This window comes from Balaenoptera musculus, chromosome 3 (assembly GCF_009873245.2).
Source record: "Balaenoptera musculus isolate JJ_BM4_2016_0621 chromosome 3, mBalMus1.pri.v3, whole genome shotgun sequence".
Lineage (NCBI taxonomy): Eukaryota > Metazoa > Chordata > Mammalia > Artiodactyla > Balaenopteridae > Balaenoptera > Balaenoptera musculus.
Window position 1 is genome coordinate 151,423,000 of NC_045787.1, and position 19,546 is coordinate 151,442,545.

At 42.3% G+C, this 19,546-nt stretch overlaps 1 protein-coding gene across 1 annotated transcript in view; it reads right to left on the reverse strand.

The window, feature by feature from the left end:
* Positions 1-5,326, reverse strand: part of COL23A1 (collagen type XXIII alpha 1 chain) — a 366,383-nt gene extending 361,057 nt beyond the window's left edge. Inside the window, exon 1 of the mRNA XM_036849338.1 lies at positions 4,901-5,326. Within this exon, the coding sequence (XP_036705233.1) occupies positions 4,901-5,191 (291 nt within the window). The 5' untranslated portion in view covers positions 5,192-5,326. The remainder of the gene's footprint in view (positions 1-4,900) is intronic.
* Between the last annotated feature and the right edge of the window lie 14,220 nt (positions 5,327-19,546).

Sequence of the window (19,546 nt, forward strand, 5' to 3'; positions counted from 1 at the left end):
GGACCATGATTCTTCCATGATCCTCTGGAAGGGGATTTGGAGGCCACAGTGAGATATGGCTGTTGAAAAAGCCAAGGGGGCCTGTGGCCAGGATTGGGGTGAGGAGGGGGAGCACAGCTGCCTAGGCACACCTGATGGGTACAGGGCACCACACATGTTTTCAGGTGCACTGATCTCCTTGGTCCTCGGAGTGGCTGGGCCAGTTCCCTCCAGTCCGAGCAGCCTCTTCCACTTACTGCAGGGTGATGTGCAGGTGTCATCATTTTTTGTGTATGCCATGATGTGGAAAGAGTTGGAAAGCAGGACCCTAGAGTGCCATCCCCAGTGAGGAGGCCACTCCAGTCAGTCACTTTGGGATCAGAACAGCATGCACTTAAGGGTTAAAGACCACAAACTACAAAGCATGGGACTGAGCCAGAGAGAACACCAAATGCATCAACCTTGCCTTTGACTACTATGGTTAGATGCAGGGCTGGAGAGCAGGACCCTGAGGGAAACAGAAATTTCGCAGCTGGGGAGTGTTCCCAAAGTGTGGAGCAGTGAAGGGGGTATGGTTATGAAAACGGTGGCAGTTCCACAGTTTTAAACAATAAACAATGGATGACTTCCCCTTCCCTCCACCCCCACCCTGTCCTCCTCTAGGACAACATTCTAGGGTACCCATCTGACACTGTTGGTTGTTCCCCAATAGCCATTCCTAGGCTCCCTTCCTCACAAAGCTACAATTTTGTTCCACTGGCAACATGCCCAGACTCAGAGGATTCGTCAAGCTTGGCCTCCTGTGGCAACCCCATCACCCTTGACAGGATGATGATGATCACTGGCCCTGGTTCTGGCTGGTGGCTATAAGGAAAGTTCCCTGACTCAAATGAAAAAGAAAGCCTCTTGAGAAGATAGCTTTTTCCTGCCCTCTTCCCTTCTACCTTGGCTATTCTTGTGTGAAGACATGTGCTTGGAGCTGCAGCAGCCATATTGTGACCATGAGGAAAGACCAAGAGAATGGCAGACAATGACCTGGCACCCCAGTCATGGCCAAGTCATTGAACTAACCCAGGATCTGCAGGCTGACTTCCAGGATTCTCAGGTTATGCAACAGAATTCAATGACTGTACTGTTTAAGGAATCACACTGGGGGATTTTGGTACTCGCCATCAAAAGACTTACTGACCAACACTTTCCTCTGCATTATCTTATTTGCTCATCAGTACACAGGTAGTTGTGACCATCGTATTAGGGAAGAGGAAGCTGGAGCTCAGGAAGTTAAAGAGGTTAGATGCCAGGACTAGGAAATAGTGGGCCTGAAACCCCATTTATCATCTACCCCTCTCTGCCTGCTGGTATAAATTCATTCAGCTTACAGATCCCTGAACTTCAGGAGCGATGTTGCAAATCTTCAAAGCTAATGTGCAAAAGTCCAATTCAACAATTCCAAAATATATCTGTGAAAGGAATGCCCCAACAGTTGGCTCGTTCTAAACATACTGCTATTATTATAAAGCTCTCCTAAACTTATGCAAAAAAAAACAAGAAAAAAAAAAAAAAAGAGTGGAGAGATAAAGTGAGCATGCCAGGAAGTAACTGGAAACTTTTTTGGTTTGGGAGCCAGGAAATGTCAAGGAAACAAATGTAGCTATGATTTATACTCCATCTCCAGTTGTGCCATGGGATTCAAAAATTGGCATTTTTATTAAAGCATACACCTTAGAGCAGTCCTGATAAGTGACAAGCTGCCACAGAGGCCAAATAAAGCTACATTTGATTCTGGGTTTTATGGTAACTTAACCAATATATATAGTTGATGGTACGGAAGCAAAGGGCTTGAATTTTACCCTGAGTCTCTGGGTTTTTCTTGTTTTCAAACTGATTGGTCTGGAGAATGGAAGACCAATAGCCAACAATAAATCCATTGTAAGCTGAAAATAGTTTCCTCTGAATACAACTAAATATTTCTTTAATCCTTGCATTAAAATTTTTACTGTAGTATAGCAGCTATTTTATTTACTCTAAAATTTAAGCTTTTGTAATACTGTAACTATAGGTATAACTAATGGGGGGGGGTTGATTACCGAGGCAAGCTCTTTAAAGAACTTTAAAAGCATAATATCAGATGCTTGTTTTGCATTTATATTTTTGGGTCATACTGAAGATACTATTGTTAATGACTCTTGCTCAAAAATCTTGCTTTTATTTTCTGAAAACCATTTCTTTATTTTGTACCATGGGAAGGGTCTTTAATAATCATGAGTTATCATGAATATTTCTTTTTTGTAGCTTCTATATCTACATTATCAGGCACATCAGCCAGTCCCAAAGAAGTTATTTCACAGTTCTGTTCCCAAGGGAACAAAGACAGTGGGTCCCATATTAACAGTGGCTTCTGTTGGCTTATTTTTTATTTATTTTTTCTGACATTAAAGTTGTGTATGGTTGGCAAGGATTTCTATTCTCTGAAAACAAGATTGTTGGTAAAAGGACAAGCTGCAGGCATCCTCACATACACAACTACTTCAGCACAGGCTGAAAGGATGCTTCACTGAGAACAAATTAGAACTGAAAAACATGTTCAAGTACAAAGGTTCTTTCTTTAAGAGATTTTCAGTTCATTATTTATTTGTCCTTCATATCGAATAGTTTTTCTAAATTATCTTCACATCTATTTAAACCCAATTACCAACTCCCACTATGCACCTCCCATGAGTCCCCTCATCTCAGCCAGGGACTCTCAGGGTCACTGGCCAGGCCATGTACATTTCCCATCCAGTGACATTTGTGAGAAGAATGGCTAGGAGCAGGAACAGACTGGTGCCCTGGGAAAGAGATGCCTTTTCACAGCGATACTTAAAGAGCCAGAAGCTGAACCCTAACTGCATTCATAGTGTGGCATCTCAGATGCTCCAAGTAGAGACTCCTCAACACCAAACTTGGTTAGCTAGTAGCACGAAGTGCTAAGATGTGTCCTATGCTAATGGTATAGCCTGCAGAATGGTATAGCGAATTTCAAGTGGAAATCCCAGGATTTGAAATTTTCCCTTCCCCTTACTAATGAAGAGGAAAGAAGTGGGGGGTGGGGTGGCGGGGGGGTGGTATGGAGAGAGAGAGAGAGAGAGAGAGAAACAGAGAGGGAGAGACAGGGGGAATACTCTGCCCAATAACTCCTTGGAAGCAGGACGAAGCCTCCTGTGATCTGCATAGTTCAGGACTTGAAAATCTCAGCCGTGGCTGCTTTCCCAGGACTCTCCTCCCTATTAGAATGGACACAATTTGCAAGTTCCTTCTAAAAGGTTTTACTGGGATTTCTGATTTACTCAATCAAAGCTTGCAGTTTATTTTTTATTAAGTAAAAAAGGCCCCCTATTCGAAAGAACAGTCACAGTTATAGCACTAACAGGTAGAAATTTTACTGGCCCTCCATAAATCAATTCAACACCCTTGTCTCTAAGGATTTGCCAAAAGGCAATGGGCTGCAATTATGAAACCATCACCAGGAGTTGCCAGCAGGGCTCCAGAGAGATTTCTAAAATCTGCAGGCACTTTCAAGAGGAACATAGGAAATCATTTCATGAAGCAGCAATTTTGCCCAAAACCAAGTTAGAAGAGATGTAATACTGGCTTAAATAAGTGACTAAGAAATAGGTATGGTGAACACAAAAGGCATGGTACAGTCTTCCCCCATTCACCTTAAAGAATCCAAATTAACTCAAAAATGGATACACAGCTACTTTAATAAAGATCACAGCTGGGCACAGTTCAGGGGAAATGGTAGTAACAGCCTTGCCCATCCTCTCCTCTACCTTGAAACACTGTGGTGCTATTCATACTACAGTTGAGGATGCCCCTTTGGGGAGTATGCTTGCGATCTTGGGGTAGCTGCTTTTCCTAGGAAGAAGAGGATGGCTCAGGCAAGGGAGGCCAGCACAACCAGAGGCGCTCTGGCCAGTCTACCACCACTGTTCTATGCGGAGGTGCCCTGCTGCACAAAAGCTGGAGGTTTTGATCAGCATGATGGGTGAGAGATTTGAAGTTCCAAATGTGGCTCCTGATTTGAAGACACATAGCAGCAACCTTAACAGAAGTGTCAGAGAGTCTCATATGATGCTTCCAGCAAGGAAACTCAGCATCTGCTGTGTCCACAATGCCCAGGTGGCATCGCCTAGGTGGCGTCGACCGAATCCAGAATCTGTATTTTTTGGCCCGGACTGTTTTTTATTCCCCTCACCCTGCCAAGCTGATGTTGGCACCCCCTCAGGTCTGGGTTGCCCTGGGTGAGCGCTGAGCCCAAGCAGCCCCAGGCACAGCACAGCATCTCCAAGATGGAGCTGTTCTGAAACACTTTCCTGAGGGGCCGGAGGGTGGACAGGGCAGGCTGGATTGACCGTGTCCCTCCAAGGGCCCCGGCCAGGGTCTGACTGAGGTTTCCCGCCACCAGGAAACCTCCGGTCTGCTGGGGGTCCCACACCTCTGCAGGTATATCAGCGTTGGGAACAGTAGCTGCAACCAGTGACAGAAGTCACCACACACTTCCCGCAAGAGCTTCTTCATTATCCCGGCACAGGTAGGAAGGCAGGCGCTTAACGCAGGCGGGAAGCCACCGGTCCGAGCGCACACACCAGTGGAGACTCGCCCCCAGATCTGTTATTTCAAAGTCCGCAGTCTTTCCTCTTCCTCCCCCTGCTCGTCCCCGAAACAGCCCTTCTAGGTTGTTTTTCACGCAGGCCGACCCTGAGGCTGGAGCGGGAACAGCAGGACCCCTCGGCCGCCAGCACCCCGGCCTCCCTCCCCACCCCACCCCACCCCCGACCCCGCGCAGGCTGCTCGGGCGCTCACGGCTGGCGGGCGACCGCTCCTCACCGCGACGGCTCCCGGCGCACGGACACTCCCAGCCCCGCGCTCGGCGACTTACCTCGCGCAGCAGGCGCTCCAGTTGCGGCTCGGCCCAGGCGACCAGGGTGTCCGGCGACCCCGCGCGCCACAGCAGCTCCCGCTCTTCCTCGAGCGCCGCCACCCGGCCCTGCAGCGCGGCCGCCTGGACGCCCAGCAGCAGGCAGGCGACCGCCGAGCCGGCGGAGAGCAGCAGGCACAGCGCGCTCACCGCCCAGGCCCCAGCTGCCGTCGCGGGGCGCCCCGCGCCGCCGCCGCCGCCCGCCCGGCAGCCCTTCCGCGCGTCGCCGCCGGCGCCCTGGCCTGGGCTCATGGTGTGCTCGTCGCGGGTGGACTCTCAGAGGGGACGGTGCACAGAGCCGGGTCGCTGGCTGAGCGTGCTGGAGCGTGCTGGAGAGCCCGAGGCACGAGGTCGGCCCGGCGCGGGGCTTGGCCTCCGGGCAGCAGCGGACCGCGGCGCACGCCCCCTTCCCTGCCGCCAGCTCCTCCACAGCGGCCACTTTGGGCAGTTTCCTCTATGCAAATAGACCCTGCCAGAAAAGGAGCCGGGACCCACCCAGGGGAGGAGCGGCCAGGCCGGCCCCGCGCGGCGAGGGGGCGGGGGCGGGGGCGGAAAGGGAGCTGGCTCCTCGGAGCCCCCCAGCGCGTACCTGGCTGACCCCGCGCGCAGCACTCATCTCCGCCCTCATCTGCCCTGGACGCCGGGCTGCACCCACTCCCGCGCATGCACCTCTGCGACTCCTCAGCCCGAGTTCCAACTGCGATCCCAAGAGGTCTGTGGTGCACCCAGAGACTCAGAGCGCCTTCTGCAGCCTACCCTTGGCTGCGGCATCATTCATTTGTTGGGAAAATTCCCCTCGACTTGTGAATTAACCTGACACTGAAGTGTCAGAAGTTTTGAAGTACGAAACTTCAAACCCTGTGGAAAACTTAGTGAATCCTTTCTAGATGGTGCCCTAGCGCCGCTTGGTGGTGGAAAGCGACCTCTTGCGCATTCATACAGACACAGTCAGGGTCGGGATTGAGCCTAGTGGAAGGATGCCTCTTAGAATATTTAATACTCTCACCATTTATTATGTGCCAGACGTGCGGTGCTGGAAACAAATTGTAAGACCTTGTTCCTGACCTAGAGAAGTCTTTCATTTGAGAAAATTGAGACTTTAACAAATGCAAAAGATAGGGAAAAAGAACTCCAACTTTTGATGAGCTGATGGCTTAATTCTGTAGTGGAAACATAACCTGGCCAAAAATAATCATCTAGTATGTACCACATTTAACCTATACTGCGATTCGGTTGCAAATGTACACCACAGGGTTAAAGTAGGAAAGCCTGAATGAGAATCAAATGGCCGGAACAGTCTTTTTCAAGAAAGGGGGGCAAGGCTGGAAGTCAAGCACATTCTCTGCTGGCTCAGATTCCTACCAGGATTTTGTATCCTAAAATGGGTCCCACATAACTCTCCCGCTAACTCCAGTAATAATCAAATAAAAACAACAGACTTGCTTGGATCTTTGTAATTTGGGCAAATCCACAGCCGTTTTTGAAAAAAAGACCGGTTATATCTTCCCACTCTCTGGGTATCTTTGGATTTATTAGCGTCTTTGGACAGATTACTTATCTCTTAACAAACACTGCTGAGGACCTTCAGCTTACATATTCCTCCTCAATCCCTTAATTTAGAGGGGAAAATTACCTCCGAGATTGGAATAAAACAGAAATGGTTGGCATCTCACCTCTGCAACTTTGTAGCTGTGACCTTAGGTAACTTGGGGTCACAGTTAAGTGGTTATACAGAGATAGGTCTTGCTAAGATCTAGCATATGCCCAATAAATAGTCTGAAAAGTACTTGCTCAGCAAACTGGATTGTCTTCTTTGAAAAGAGGCCAACACCATATTACAAGTTGGCACATCGTTCTTGCTACACATAGGCAAATTGCCCATCACCTGCATGTATTGTTCACCATATTCCAGAAGCTTCTGTGTATCAGACAAGCCAAGCTCATTGGTCTCTTTGGCCTTTGCCCTTGCCTACCGCCTCACTATCTGGAATATCCTGCTCTCAGATCTTTGAGCAAGCTCCTCCTTCAGGTCAAGGTCCTCAGGTCCTTAAAACTCACTATCTCCAAAAGACCTACCCAGACTGTCCAATCTAAGGAGGCTTCATTTGCAGTCCTCAGAAGGATTACTCAGGGAGATCATTTATCACTGTTTGAAGTTACCTTTTTATTAACAAGACAAAGTTACCCATTTGTCTTGTTCACCACTGTTTTCTCAAAGAGCAGTACAGGATCTGGCAAATATTTGTCAAGTGAATTAAGGAAAGGCGAAAATATGTTTACTGTCTACAGCTTAATTTAAAAGGCAAGGAAGAAAATACTCTATTTTGTAAGTTGGGGTCCTGGAAGGAACAGATGGCATCCTCAGACTGAAGACAGTCTGATTGTAGAGACTGTCTACATGGTGGGGCAGATTAAGGGAAGCCAACAGGGGATGTTGAAGAAGCACTCTGGAGTATAAACAGTGGAAGGCCATTACCATCTCTAGCTACAGGGGGGAGAAGAAGAAACTGTGTGGGAACCCTGTGAATGCTCGGAGCTAAACAAAGGTCAGCTCAACAGGAGCTGTGGCCTTTGGTTAAGGGATACCACCTCTGCAAAACCATGGCTTGGAAGGTAAGGAGCTGGGGGATAATCTCTCTCTCGTCTTACTCTCTGATCTGCTGGGCCTCCCACTGACCAAACCTACAGGACAAGGGAGCCCAGATGATGCAATGCAAAGAGGTCAGCCTCCTAAGGGCAGAGAGCTGAGTCAGAGTGGTGGAGAGCAGATCTGGGCGGTGGGCAGGAATCCACTGCATTCCCTAACATGCATATAGATTACCAAGGTCAATCTAGCTACTGCTGCCTCTGAAATGGCTAACCTGTCAGCGATAGGCACTAGTCCTCAGGGAGACCAACTGGCTACTTGGTGGCAAACCAACTACTTTGAACTCCCTTCATCCCAGAAGGGCCAGCAATTTGTCCCTCACAGGGATGGATAGCTATACTAGGTATGGGCTTGTCTTCCCTGTTTGCAGAGCCTCAGCCAGCACCACTATCCATACAGATTCCCCATTCCACAGGTATGGAGTCCTATATAACAGAGCCTCCAACCAGGGAACCCACTTTACAGCAGAGTAAGAGGAGGAGTGAGCCCATGACCATGGAATCCACTGGTTGTATTACATCCTGCACCAGCCAGAAGCAGCCAGCCTCACAGAACACTGGAACTGCCTTTTGAAGGCACAGGTGAAGCACCAGCTCAGAGTATTCAGAGACAATATGCTAAAAGACTGCAGTGCCATCTTTCAGGATGTGGAATATGCATTAAATGAGGGACCTCTACATGACACTTTTTTCCAATAATGCATGGGTCCAGGAACCAAGGGGTAGAAGCAAGAGTAGCTCCACTCACCATCATGCCCCGTGACTCACTGGGGGATTTTGTGCTTGCTGTCCTCACAAAGCTGGGTCCTGCAGGATTGGAGGTCCTACTTCTCAAGAGTGTTACACTTGCCAGGGCACACAGCAAGGGTCCATTCAACTATAAGCTATGGCTGCCCCCCAGGGCACTTTGAACTCTGTGTCCATGGACCTGAAGTCTAAGAGTCACCATTTTGGCAGGAGTAACTGACCCTCAAAAGTAGGGAGAGGAGGCTGCATTTATACAGTGGGGACAGGGAGGAATATGCCAGGCACCTGCTGGCACTCCTTTGCCCATCCTAACTGTAAATAGCAAGTGCAGCAACCCAGCCTGATGATTGTCAAGGGCTCAGACTCTTCAGGATAAAAGGGCATTATAAAATATTTTATTAAAAAGGGATTACTTGGGTCAGATAGGGTTGATAACCACTGCATAAGATTATAAGTAATGTTGATAATGAAGAGGTTCAGATATATTCAAAATGCTCTGTTTAAGAAGGCAGGGGGTACTTAAACATTTTTTTTAAATTTCCAACAAAAATGGTTCAAATTAAGCTTTAAGGCATAAAAGGATAAGTTTCAATTACATGAGGAAATTGTTACTTAGAAAAGGCAGTATGATATTGTGGAAAAAGCATCAGGCATTGATGTATAATGCCTAGATTCCAGTTCTGGCTCCACTAATAGCTCACAGCTACTTACTATTTCAGACCCCCAGTTTTCTAGTTTGCAAAATGGATATACCAACAGGGACTAGGCTCAGTCTATCTGAAACTAGAAAACTAGACAAACTATATGAAATGGCAGTTTTCAAGATACTGGACATCAGGCAATGAAGGACAGTGACCCTTGGGAGATGGGGGGAAAATGAAGTGAGCCCAAGGACTGTCCCAGCTTACTCTCTGGAGAGATGTTTTCAGGCCACAGTGCAGGGAGGGGGACCCAGGCAGAGCCACCCTAAGGTGAAGGAGCTGCAAGTCCAAAGAAGCTGAGGCAGTTAGAATTTGCAGGGTAGAGGACTGGAGAGCAGAGCTGCACACAGAGAGAGAACTCTCCACCTGAGATCATCACATTTGTGAGGAAACTACTGGGGTCAGGACAGAACCACTCAAAAGGATGAGACTCTAATTAGAGAGGAAGCAATCCCCACAGCTCACACAGGCCAGGGATAGCTCTTCTTCCCACCAGCCAGCATGGAAAACCTTATAATTCAGAGGGCATTGGGTAGAGTACTCAAAAGATTTTGCATCAGTAGTGGGGATAAACTAGCTCTAGACTAAATGCTGCTCTGGTCCTGCCTAACAAATCTTAAACCCCAAACCTGAAAAGATCAAAATGATTCAAGTAATTTAATCATGTTCCATAATAAAGCTCAAGTGAATATAAAAATACCCAATAACCAACAAGGTAAAACAAAAAGCCAAAATTACCAGGCACATGAAACAGCAAGAAAATATGACCCATGATAGGAGAAAAAGCAATCAATCAAAACCACCTCAGAAATGAAAGAGATGATAGCATTAGCAGATAAGGATATTAAAGGTTATACCTGTATTCTATATGTTCAAGAAACTAAGAGGAGAGACTGAACATGTTAAGTAGAGACAAAGATTTTTGTTAAAAGATCTAATCTAGAGACTAAAATGACAATGTTTGAGATGAAAATTAAACTGTATGGGATTAAAGGCAGGTTAGACACAGCAGAAGATTAATGAAGTTGAAAATATAGCAGTAGATGGGACTTCCCTGGTGGCGCAGTGGTTAAGAATCCTCCTGCCAATGCAGGGGACACGGGTTCAAGCCCTGGTCCGGGAAGATCCCACATGCCACAGAGCAACTAAGCCCGTGCGTCACAACTACTGAGCCTGCGCTCTAGAGCCCATGAGCCACAACTACTGAGCCTGTGTGCCACAACTACTGAAGCCTGTGCGCCTAGAGCCCATGCTCTGCAACAAGAGAAGCCACCGCGGTAAGAAGCCCGCGCACCGCAACGAAGAGTAGCCCCCGCTCACTGCAAATAGAGAAAGCCCACGCGCAGCAATGGAGATCCAACACAGCCAAATAAATAAATAATAAATTTTTTTAAAAAAAGGAAAATATAGCAGTAGAAACTATCTAAAATGAAACAGAAGGAAAAAGCTTGAAAAACAAACAAACAAAAAGAACATCTATTGTCTCTTTAAAAGATAGTAGATGGCTTAAGGCAAAAATAACAATGTATTGCAGGGTTTTAACATATGGCTAAGTAAAATGTATGGCAAAATGGTATAAAGCCCAGGAGGGGGAAATGGTAGTTTACTGTTACAAGATTCTTTTACTCTATGTGACATAGTATAATGTCAATTACAAGCATACTGTGATAAGGATGTATACTACAAACTCTAAAGCAAATGCTAAACACACACACACACATGCACACACACACACACATGGTTTAGCTAATAAACCAGCTAATAAAGTAGAATTATGAAAAATACTCAGTTCAAAATAAAGCAGAAAAAGGAAAATGGGAAGAAATGGGAAAAATAAAAAATAGGAAGATGGTAATCTAAACCCAAAAATATCAAAAATCCCATTAAATATAAATGGTCTAAACACAACTAACAGGCAAAGACTGTGGCACATATATACAATGGAATATTACTCAGCCATAAAAAGAAACGAAATTGAGTTATTTGTACTGAGGTGGATGGACCTAGAATCTGTCATACAGAGTGAAGTAAGTCAGAAGGAGAAAACAAATATCACATGCTAACACATATATATGGAATCTAAAAAAAAAAAAAAAGGTCATGAAGAACCTAGGGGCAAGATGGGAATAAAGATGCAGACCTACTAGAGAATGGACTTGAGGATATGGGGAGGGGGAAGGGTAAGCTGGGACAAAGTGAGAGAGTGGCATGGACATATATACACTACCAAATGTAAAATAGATAGCTAGTGGGAAGCAGCCGCATAGCACAGGGAGATCAGTTCAGTGCTTTGTGACCACCTAGAGGGGTGGGAGAGGGAGGGTGGGAGGGAGGGAGACACAAGAGGGAAGAGATATGGGGATATATATATATGTATAACTGATTCACTTTGTTATAAAGCAGAAACTAACACACCATTGTAAAGCAATTATACTCCAATAAAGATGTTTTAAAAAAAAAAAGATTGTCAGATTAGATAAAAATGCAAGACCCAGATATATACTTCCTACATAAAACACTTCATAGATAAATAAATAAATAAATAAATGGATGGAAAAAAGATGTACCATGGTAACATAAAAATGGAAATAGTATCTATTTGTGCTCATTTCATATGGTTCCTATAGGACTAAAACCAAAAGTATAGGAAAATCATTTATAGACTATAGAATACTGTATAAATCAAGAATATAGGGTAGGGCTTCCCTGGTGGCGCAGTGGTTGAGAATCTGCCTGCCAATGCAGGGGACACGGGTTCAAGCCCTGGTCTGGGAAGATCCCACATGCCGTGGAGCAACTGGGCCCGTGAGCCACAACTACTGAGCCTGTGCATCTGGAGCCTGTGCTCCTCAACAAGAGAGGCCGTGACAGTGAGAGGCCCGCGTGCCGCGATGAAGAGTGGCCCCCGCTCGCCGCAACTAGAGAAGGCCCTCGCACAGAAATGAAGACCCAACACAGCCAAAAAAATAAATAAATGAATTAATTTTAAAAAAAGTTTCTGTAGTGTCTGTCCTGTGGAAAGCACAGACAAATACAGCTCACATAGTGCCTAGCCAAAAAGATATAGATTAAAAAAAGAAAAAGAAAAAAAAAAGAATATAGGGTATAAATCAAGAAATGGTGAAAATAACAGCTACTTTATATAAATTACCTCATTTAATCCTCACAACCACTCTTGGGAAGTTAGGTATTAGTATTTCAACTCATAGATGAGACTACAGAGAATACCTAATTTGTCTACCTATACAGGGAATCCCAGGGTGTAAATTCAATTTGACTCTGCAGGCAAGCATTGTCACACAAGTCATATTGTTCTCATGTGTGCAATTATTGTGAGGACACACAAAATAACTCAACTGTTCCTAAAAATAATTTGAAAAAATATTAAAAAATAATAGCAAGATCTTTTAAAATTAAACTCCTCTATTAATGACATACTCTAATCATTTAGGCCTTATCAATCATTCTCAAAACTGTACCTACCTATGTTGCCTTTAGTTAAGAGTAAATCCAGCGGCATTTAAAAGCACTGGGTTTTTTAAAAAAGGTATCCAAATTGGAAGGGAAGAGGGAAAATTGTCATTATATGCAGATCACAATGATATCTATATAGAAAACCATAAAGACTCCACACAAAAGCTATTAGAACTGATAAATGAATTCAGCAAGGTAGCAGGATATAAGATTAACATACAGAAATCTGTTGCACTTCTTTACACTAATAATGACATATCAGAAAGAGTAAGTAAAAAACCAATTCATTTTATAATCACATCAAAAACAAAAAACAACAAAAAACCTAGGAATAAACCTGACCAAGGAGGTGAAAAACTTATTCGCTGAGAACTGTGAAACATTGATAAAAGAAACTGAAGATGATTCAAAGAAATGGAAAGATATCCCATGTTCTCGAAGTGGAAGAATTAATATTGTTAAAATGTCCATACTACCCAAACCAATCTACAGATTTAATGCGACCCCTATCAAATTATCCATGACATTTTTCACAGAATTAGAATAAATAATCCTAAAATTTATACAGAATCACAAAAGACCCAGATTTGCCAAAGCAATCCTGAGGAAAAAGAACAAAGCTGGAGGCATAACCCTCCCAGAATTCAGACAATACTACAAAAGCTACAGTAATCAAAACAGTGTGGTATGGGCACAAAAAAAGACATGGATCAATGGAACAGAATACAGAGCCCAGAAATAAACCTACCCACTTATGGTCAATTAATCTTCGACAAAGGAGGCAAGAATATACAATGGAGAAAGGCAGTCTCTTCAGCAAGTGGTGTTGGGAAAGCTGGACAGTCAGCTGCATGTAAATCAATGAAGTTAGAACACTCCCTCACACTATACCAAAAAATAAACTCAAAATAGCTTAAAGACTTAAATATAAGACATGACACCATAAAACTCCTAGAAGAGAACATAGGCAAAACATTCTCTGACATAAATCGTAGCAATGTTTTCTTTGGACAGCCTCCCAAGGCAAAAGAAATAAAAGCAAAAATAAACAAATGGGACCTAATCAAACTTATAAGCTTTTGCACAGCAAAGGAAACCATAAACAAAACAAAAATACAACCTATGGACTAGGAGAAAATATTTGCAAATGATGTGACCAGTAAGGGCTTAATTTTCAAAATATACAAACAGCTCATACAACTCAATAACAAAAAACCCAACTACCCAATCAAAAAATGGACCTAAATAGACATTTCTCCAAAGAAGACATCCAGATGGCCAACAGGCACACAAAAAGATGCTCAACATTGCTAATTATTAGAGAAACGCAAATCAAAACTACTGAGGTATCACCTCCACCAGTCAGAATTGCCATCATCAAAAAGTTTACAAAAAATAAATGCTGGAGAGGGTGTGGAGAAAAGGGAACCCTCCTACACTGTTGGTGGGAACATAATTTGGTGCAGCCACTATGGAAAACAGTATGGAGGTTTCTCAAAAAACTAAAAATAGAACTACCATATGATCCAGCAATCCCACTCCTGGGCATATACCCAGAAAAGATGAAAATGAATTCTAATTTGAAAGGACACATGCACCCCAATGTTCATAGCAGCACTATTTACAATAGCCAAGACATGGAAGCAGCCTAAGTGTCCTTCAACAGATGAGTGGATACACAGACACACACAGACACACACAGACACACACACACACACACACACACTGAGGAATATTACTCAGCCATGAAAAAGGAATGAAAAACTGGCATTTGCAGCAACATGGATGGACCTAGAGGTTATCATACTAAGTGAATAAGTCAAAGAAAATATATAACTTATATGTGGAATCTAAAAAGATGATACAAATGAACTTATGTACAAAACAGAAATAGACTCACAGACATAGAAAACAAACTTATGGTTACCAAAGGGGAAGGGGGGTAGGGATAAATTAGGAGTTTGGGATTAGCAGATACACACTACTATATATAAAATAAATGACAAGGACCTACTGTATAGCACTGTGAAGTATATTCAATATCTTGTAATAACCTATAATGGAAAAGAATCTGAAAAGGAATATATATATATACACACATATATATGTATATATATTACTGAATCACTTTGCTGTATACTTGAAACTAACACTTCAATAAAAATAAAATTCAAAGCTCATGATAAAAAAAAGCAGCACTGTTTTTTTTTTAAGTTAAAAAACCCTTAATTTTCATTTATATTTGTAATGGGAAACATTTTAAGTCACTGGGAGGAGGGGGTGCATGGGAACTCCTCCAAATCTACAATTAATCTTTAATCTCTTTACATGTAACTGCTGTTGATAGTATCTAAAGAACTAGACCTATGAGGTGTCTGCTCCTTTGGGATATTTAGGATGGTTTCAAGTCTTTACAATTAAATCTATGCTGAAGTCTTTTAATTATATATAACTTCTCCCTAACTTCTCCCCAGAATTGCAACATTTAAAAATAAACTAAAACCAGGAAAGGAGTGAATGTAAGAAAATGTATCTGAATAGTTGACCATTCTTGATTGGTTAAAAAAAAAAAAAATTCTTTGAAAATTCTATTCCCCCTTCCAGTTTCAGTGAAATGTCACAATAAAAACTGCTATGATAGGGAGCCAAAAGTAGAATTCTTGATAGTATTGTAATTCCTGGTGCTCTAAAGAGGAACAACCAACATTATTGGGAAAATTAAAAAAACATGAAGTCACCTGGGTTAAAGCATTTATAGAAAACAAAGTAACTGCTATTTACTAGGGGTTAAAGCATTTATAGAAAACAAAGTACATAACTGCTATTTACTAGTGGGACTACTAAAAGCCAGGTAATCTGCTAGATTAAAAAATTTTTTTTAAAAATTTTTGGCTGTGTTGGGTCTTTGTTGCTGCGTGCGGGCTTTCTCTAGTTGTGGTGAGCGGGGGCTACTCTTCATTGTGGTGTGCGGGCTTCTCACTGTTGGGGCTTCTCTTGTTGCAGAGCACGGGCTCTAGGTGCATGGGCTTCAGTAGTTGCAGTGCGTGGGCTCAGTAGTTGTGGTGCACGGGCTTAGTTGCTCCGCGGCATGTGGGATTTTCCTGGACCAGGGATTGAACCTGTGTCCCCTGCATTGGCTATTGGATAACAGATATTATCCCTAAGTAATTCCAAGTAAGGAAGTACAGTTACTTTAAAGTAACTAACTCCTCCAAACACAGAGAAGACCTGGGACTAAAGTTGAAACCATGCTGGTAAGAAGTCTGAGCTCTTTTAATTCATTGAACTGCTATCCCAAAGAATTAACAGACAGGTAAGAAATGAACAAAAAGGGCCAGGATGCTTCTTTATATTTCAATTTCAATCTACAGGCTTGACTAGATCCAAGTTGAATTTTTTTGTTTTAAAGGCAGTGATACCCCACAGGTGCTGTGTATTTCCTATTGCATCACCTCAGAAGCATATCAACACATCCATCTGGTTGTCAACCTGAGGTTCAGCCTGATCCCTTCATTATAAAGTTCTCCATCAGTTTTCCCCTCATGGTTTTAGCATCCACTGATGATTGGTGCCCAAATATATTATTTCATAAAGAGTAGCAACACAGTGTATTTCTAACGTCCCTTCTGTATTTATCAGAAGGAACACTACAAAAAAACTTCCTTTCATTAACTATCAGTTTACAGGATAAGTGGGGACTAGAGGAAAGGACACCACTCCAATGAAATATTGAATATGGGAAATTCTCTAAAGACAAATGACCAAGTTTCAATTAGCAAAGAAATAAAAAGGGGAGAAAAAAGGCACATAGTGATTAAGAAATCTGAGACAAATTAGCTGTGTGGACCCTGACTGGGTACTGATTCAAACTAACTTAAAAGAACTCTTTAGACAATCATGAAACTTTATAGACTCTACCAGATAAGGAATTATTTTGTTAGGTGTGATACTGGCATTAAAAACTCACGTTAAAAGATATACAGTACAGAAATATGGATGAAATGGTATCTGACATTTGTACTTAAATGCAACAGGAAAATAAGTTGGGGAACTGATGAAACAAAATTTGCAAAATGTTTTTAATTTTTTAAGCTGGGCTATATATATTTAGAGGTTCATTATTCAACTTTTGCATTATATTTTTAAAAATCACTAACATAAAACTGGCCGCAAAGGCTGGACTGGCCAAGGAGTTGTAAAACCAACCTGACTTAAAACTTTACTTTCCCTCTATAAAAAAATGGAAAAAATAAAACCAATTAACCAAACAAAACTTTAGATTAAGGATTTTGCTGGATATAGCAACCTCTCAAAAATCGTGATCAAATGATCAACTCAAAATTTTAAGAATTAAAATTGTTTCTACCTATTTGCAAACGTGCAATCTACTAAGCCAACAATTACTGATGCTATTAATACTGTTATTGACTCATGAATTCTTCTGTTCTATTTGAAAAGGTCGCCTTTTTTTGTTGTTGGCTGCTTGGCATGTGGGATCTTAGTTCCCTGACCAGGGATTGAACCAGTGCCCCCTGCAGTGGAAGCAGAGTCCTAACCACTGGACCACCAGGGAATTCCCTGAAAATGCAGCTTGTTAAAGAAAGTACTAGATGTTCAAATTTACAAATTTTTTTAAACTTATTTTTGGCTGTGTTGGGTCTTCATTGCTGCATGCGGGCTTTCTCTAGTTGCGGTGAGTGGGGGCTACTCTTCGTTGCAGTGCGCAGGCTTCTCATTGTGGTGGCTTCTCTTGTGGAGCACGGGCTCTAGGCATGCGGTCTTCAGCACTTGCAGCACATGGGCTCAGTAGTTGTGGCTCTCGGGCTCTAGAGCTCAGGCTTCGCTGTTGTGGCACACCAACTTAGTTGCTTCACGCCATGTGGGATCTTCCCGGACCGGGACTTGAACCCACATCATCTGCATTGGCAGGCGGATTCTTAACCACTGCACCACCAGGGAGTCCCTGGATGTTTAAATTTAAAATACCTTACTTGCACCAAATTTTGTGGGAATCAGAAATTTCAAACTGGAAATGAGTTAAAAAGCCAGGCCACTAACTGACGAAGTGTTTCTTCATTCCAAGATGTCAAGATAAGTTTAAATATAGGTTATCTGCCTATCTACTTAAAACAGAGTATATTTTCAAATTATCATACCATTTTAACCATTTTGATGGTTGAAGCTATGTATCAACTACTAAAGAAAAACATGAGAAAAATGGAATCCAAGTAATTAAACTATTAGCCATTACATTCATTTCACCCCATTTCACAGAATCGTGAACAAGAATCAAACTGAAGTTTTTAACTCAGTAAGGTGTATTATCACAAGAAGGCACAATGCTAGAATCTAGGATACCTGAGTTTAAGTCACAATTCAGCCACAATTATTGGGAGTCGTGGCTGAGTCATTTCTAATTTCTCTAGCATCTAGCCCTTCAAGATTATTCAGAGGAATAGTTTTCAGTTGTACGAACTACAAAACTTCACTGGGTATTTTGCTACTGTCAACTGGATAAGAGAAGTCAATTTTATTCATCTACTCCAAAAATTTTGATGAATGCATGGGTGAGAACACCTGAGAAAATAAGCAGTAGCAGAAAACACTGGAAATAACCTATTTAGCTGCACTTTTAAAACCTAGTTTGACGTCAATGGAATTTCTAGAAATAGTAAACTATGAGACATCAACTCATGAGGGAAAATACCCAGTTACAAACGATCCATACTTATACACTGGCCATTCTAAACCTTTCCTGTTAGTGCTAAAGCTCCCAACACTGTCAAATAAAAACCTGGCGCTTTCAGAAATTGAGTTCAGAAGTACAAGGAAAAAGGCAATTAAGAGTAGGAACCTGAAAGTTCACAGAAGATGGGAAGGAAGGTTAGCGGTAGACACTCATATGATACCAGAGGTATCATCCTCACCACTAAACTTTTCTTCTATCCTACCTAATTCAATGAAGTTTCACTTTAATTCCTAAACTTCCATGAATTAGGCCTAGGAACTAGCAAATACCCTTAGTGAAGAATGTAAATACTTTTCAGCAGGGAAAGGGGTTAGCAATCATTAACTTCTTAGTAAGAAATAGTGTGGATATTTTCTTTCCTCCTATATCCTGAGATCAGCTACTCCAAAGGAATGAGTTTCTGATGGGGGAGAAAGTAAACATTAATTTGGGAACTTGGAGCACTTGTAGGGAAAGGTCAGGAGGCTTAGGTAGTACAGTGGCACTAGCAGTATGGAAATGGAGAGGAAAATAAAGGATGGCTGACTTCTTAATCTCTATAACGAGATTGCTGTGTTAAGGAAAAACCTTTTCTTTACATCAAATGCTCCTTTAAAAAAAACCTTATAACATATAACATAGTTCAACTATATGTGGACTGCATCAGAGGCCTAAGCATAATTTATGCAGTGATTCTACGGCAAAATTTATTTCAGCTTTCTTAAATTCCTAGTCAACTTCAGGAACATAGCTTTACTATATGTGCAAATGCTACCAGCAGATCATGTAGAGAAACCCACCTTGGTATCACTATTTGTCATACCAAAAAATTACAAGCATTTTATGTTCAAAATACAGATAAAACTCAAATCTTTGGTAATGCACTTCAGAAATGGGAATACTTTTAACAAAAAACCTTTATCTGGATAATCAATCATGAATTCTACAACAAAAAGTATTTTTACCCGGCAGACTGATCAATAGTTTTTGTTTTTTTTACTAAATTAACATTTACCATGTAGTTTTTAATGTGAAAACAGGTAAACAGAAAAAAATACCTACAGACAAACAAAAAGTTCATTATGTTAACCAATCAGGGTCTGGAAATTTCTGCAGTTTTCTTCCCAAGTGTTCTCCAATCAAATCATCTTTTTTTTTCCAATAAAGAATAACATAAATACAAATTGTTTAATAATAACCTTAAAGTCTCATAGGCTGAGGTTTAAGTATTTATACTTCATATGGTAAGGAAACAGATATTGGACAATTTCTAGACTCCTGAAGATTTGGCATTAAAAACAAAAACCTCAG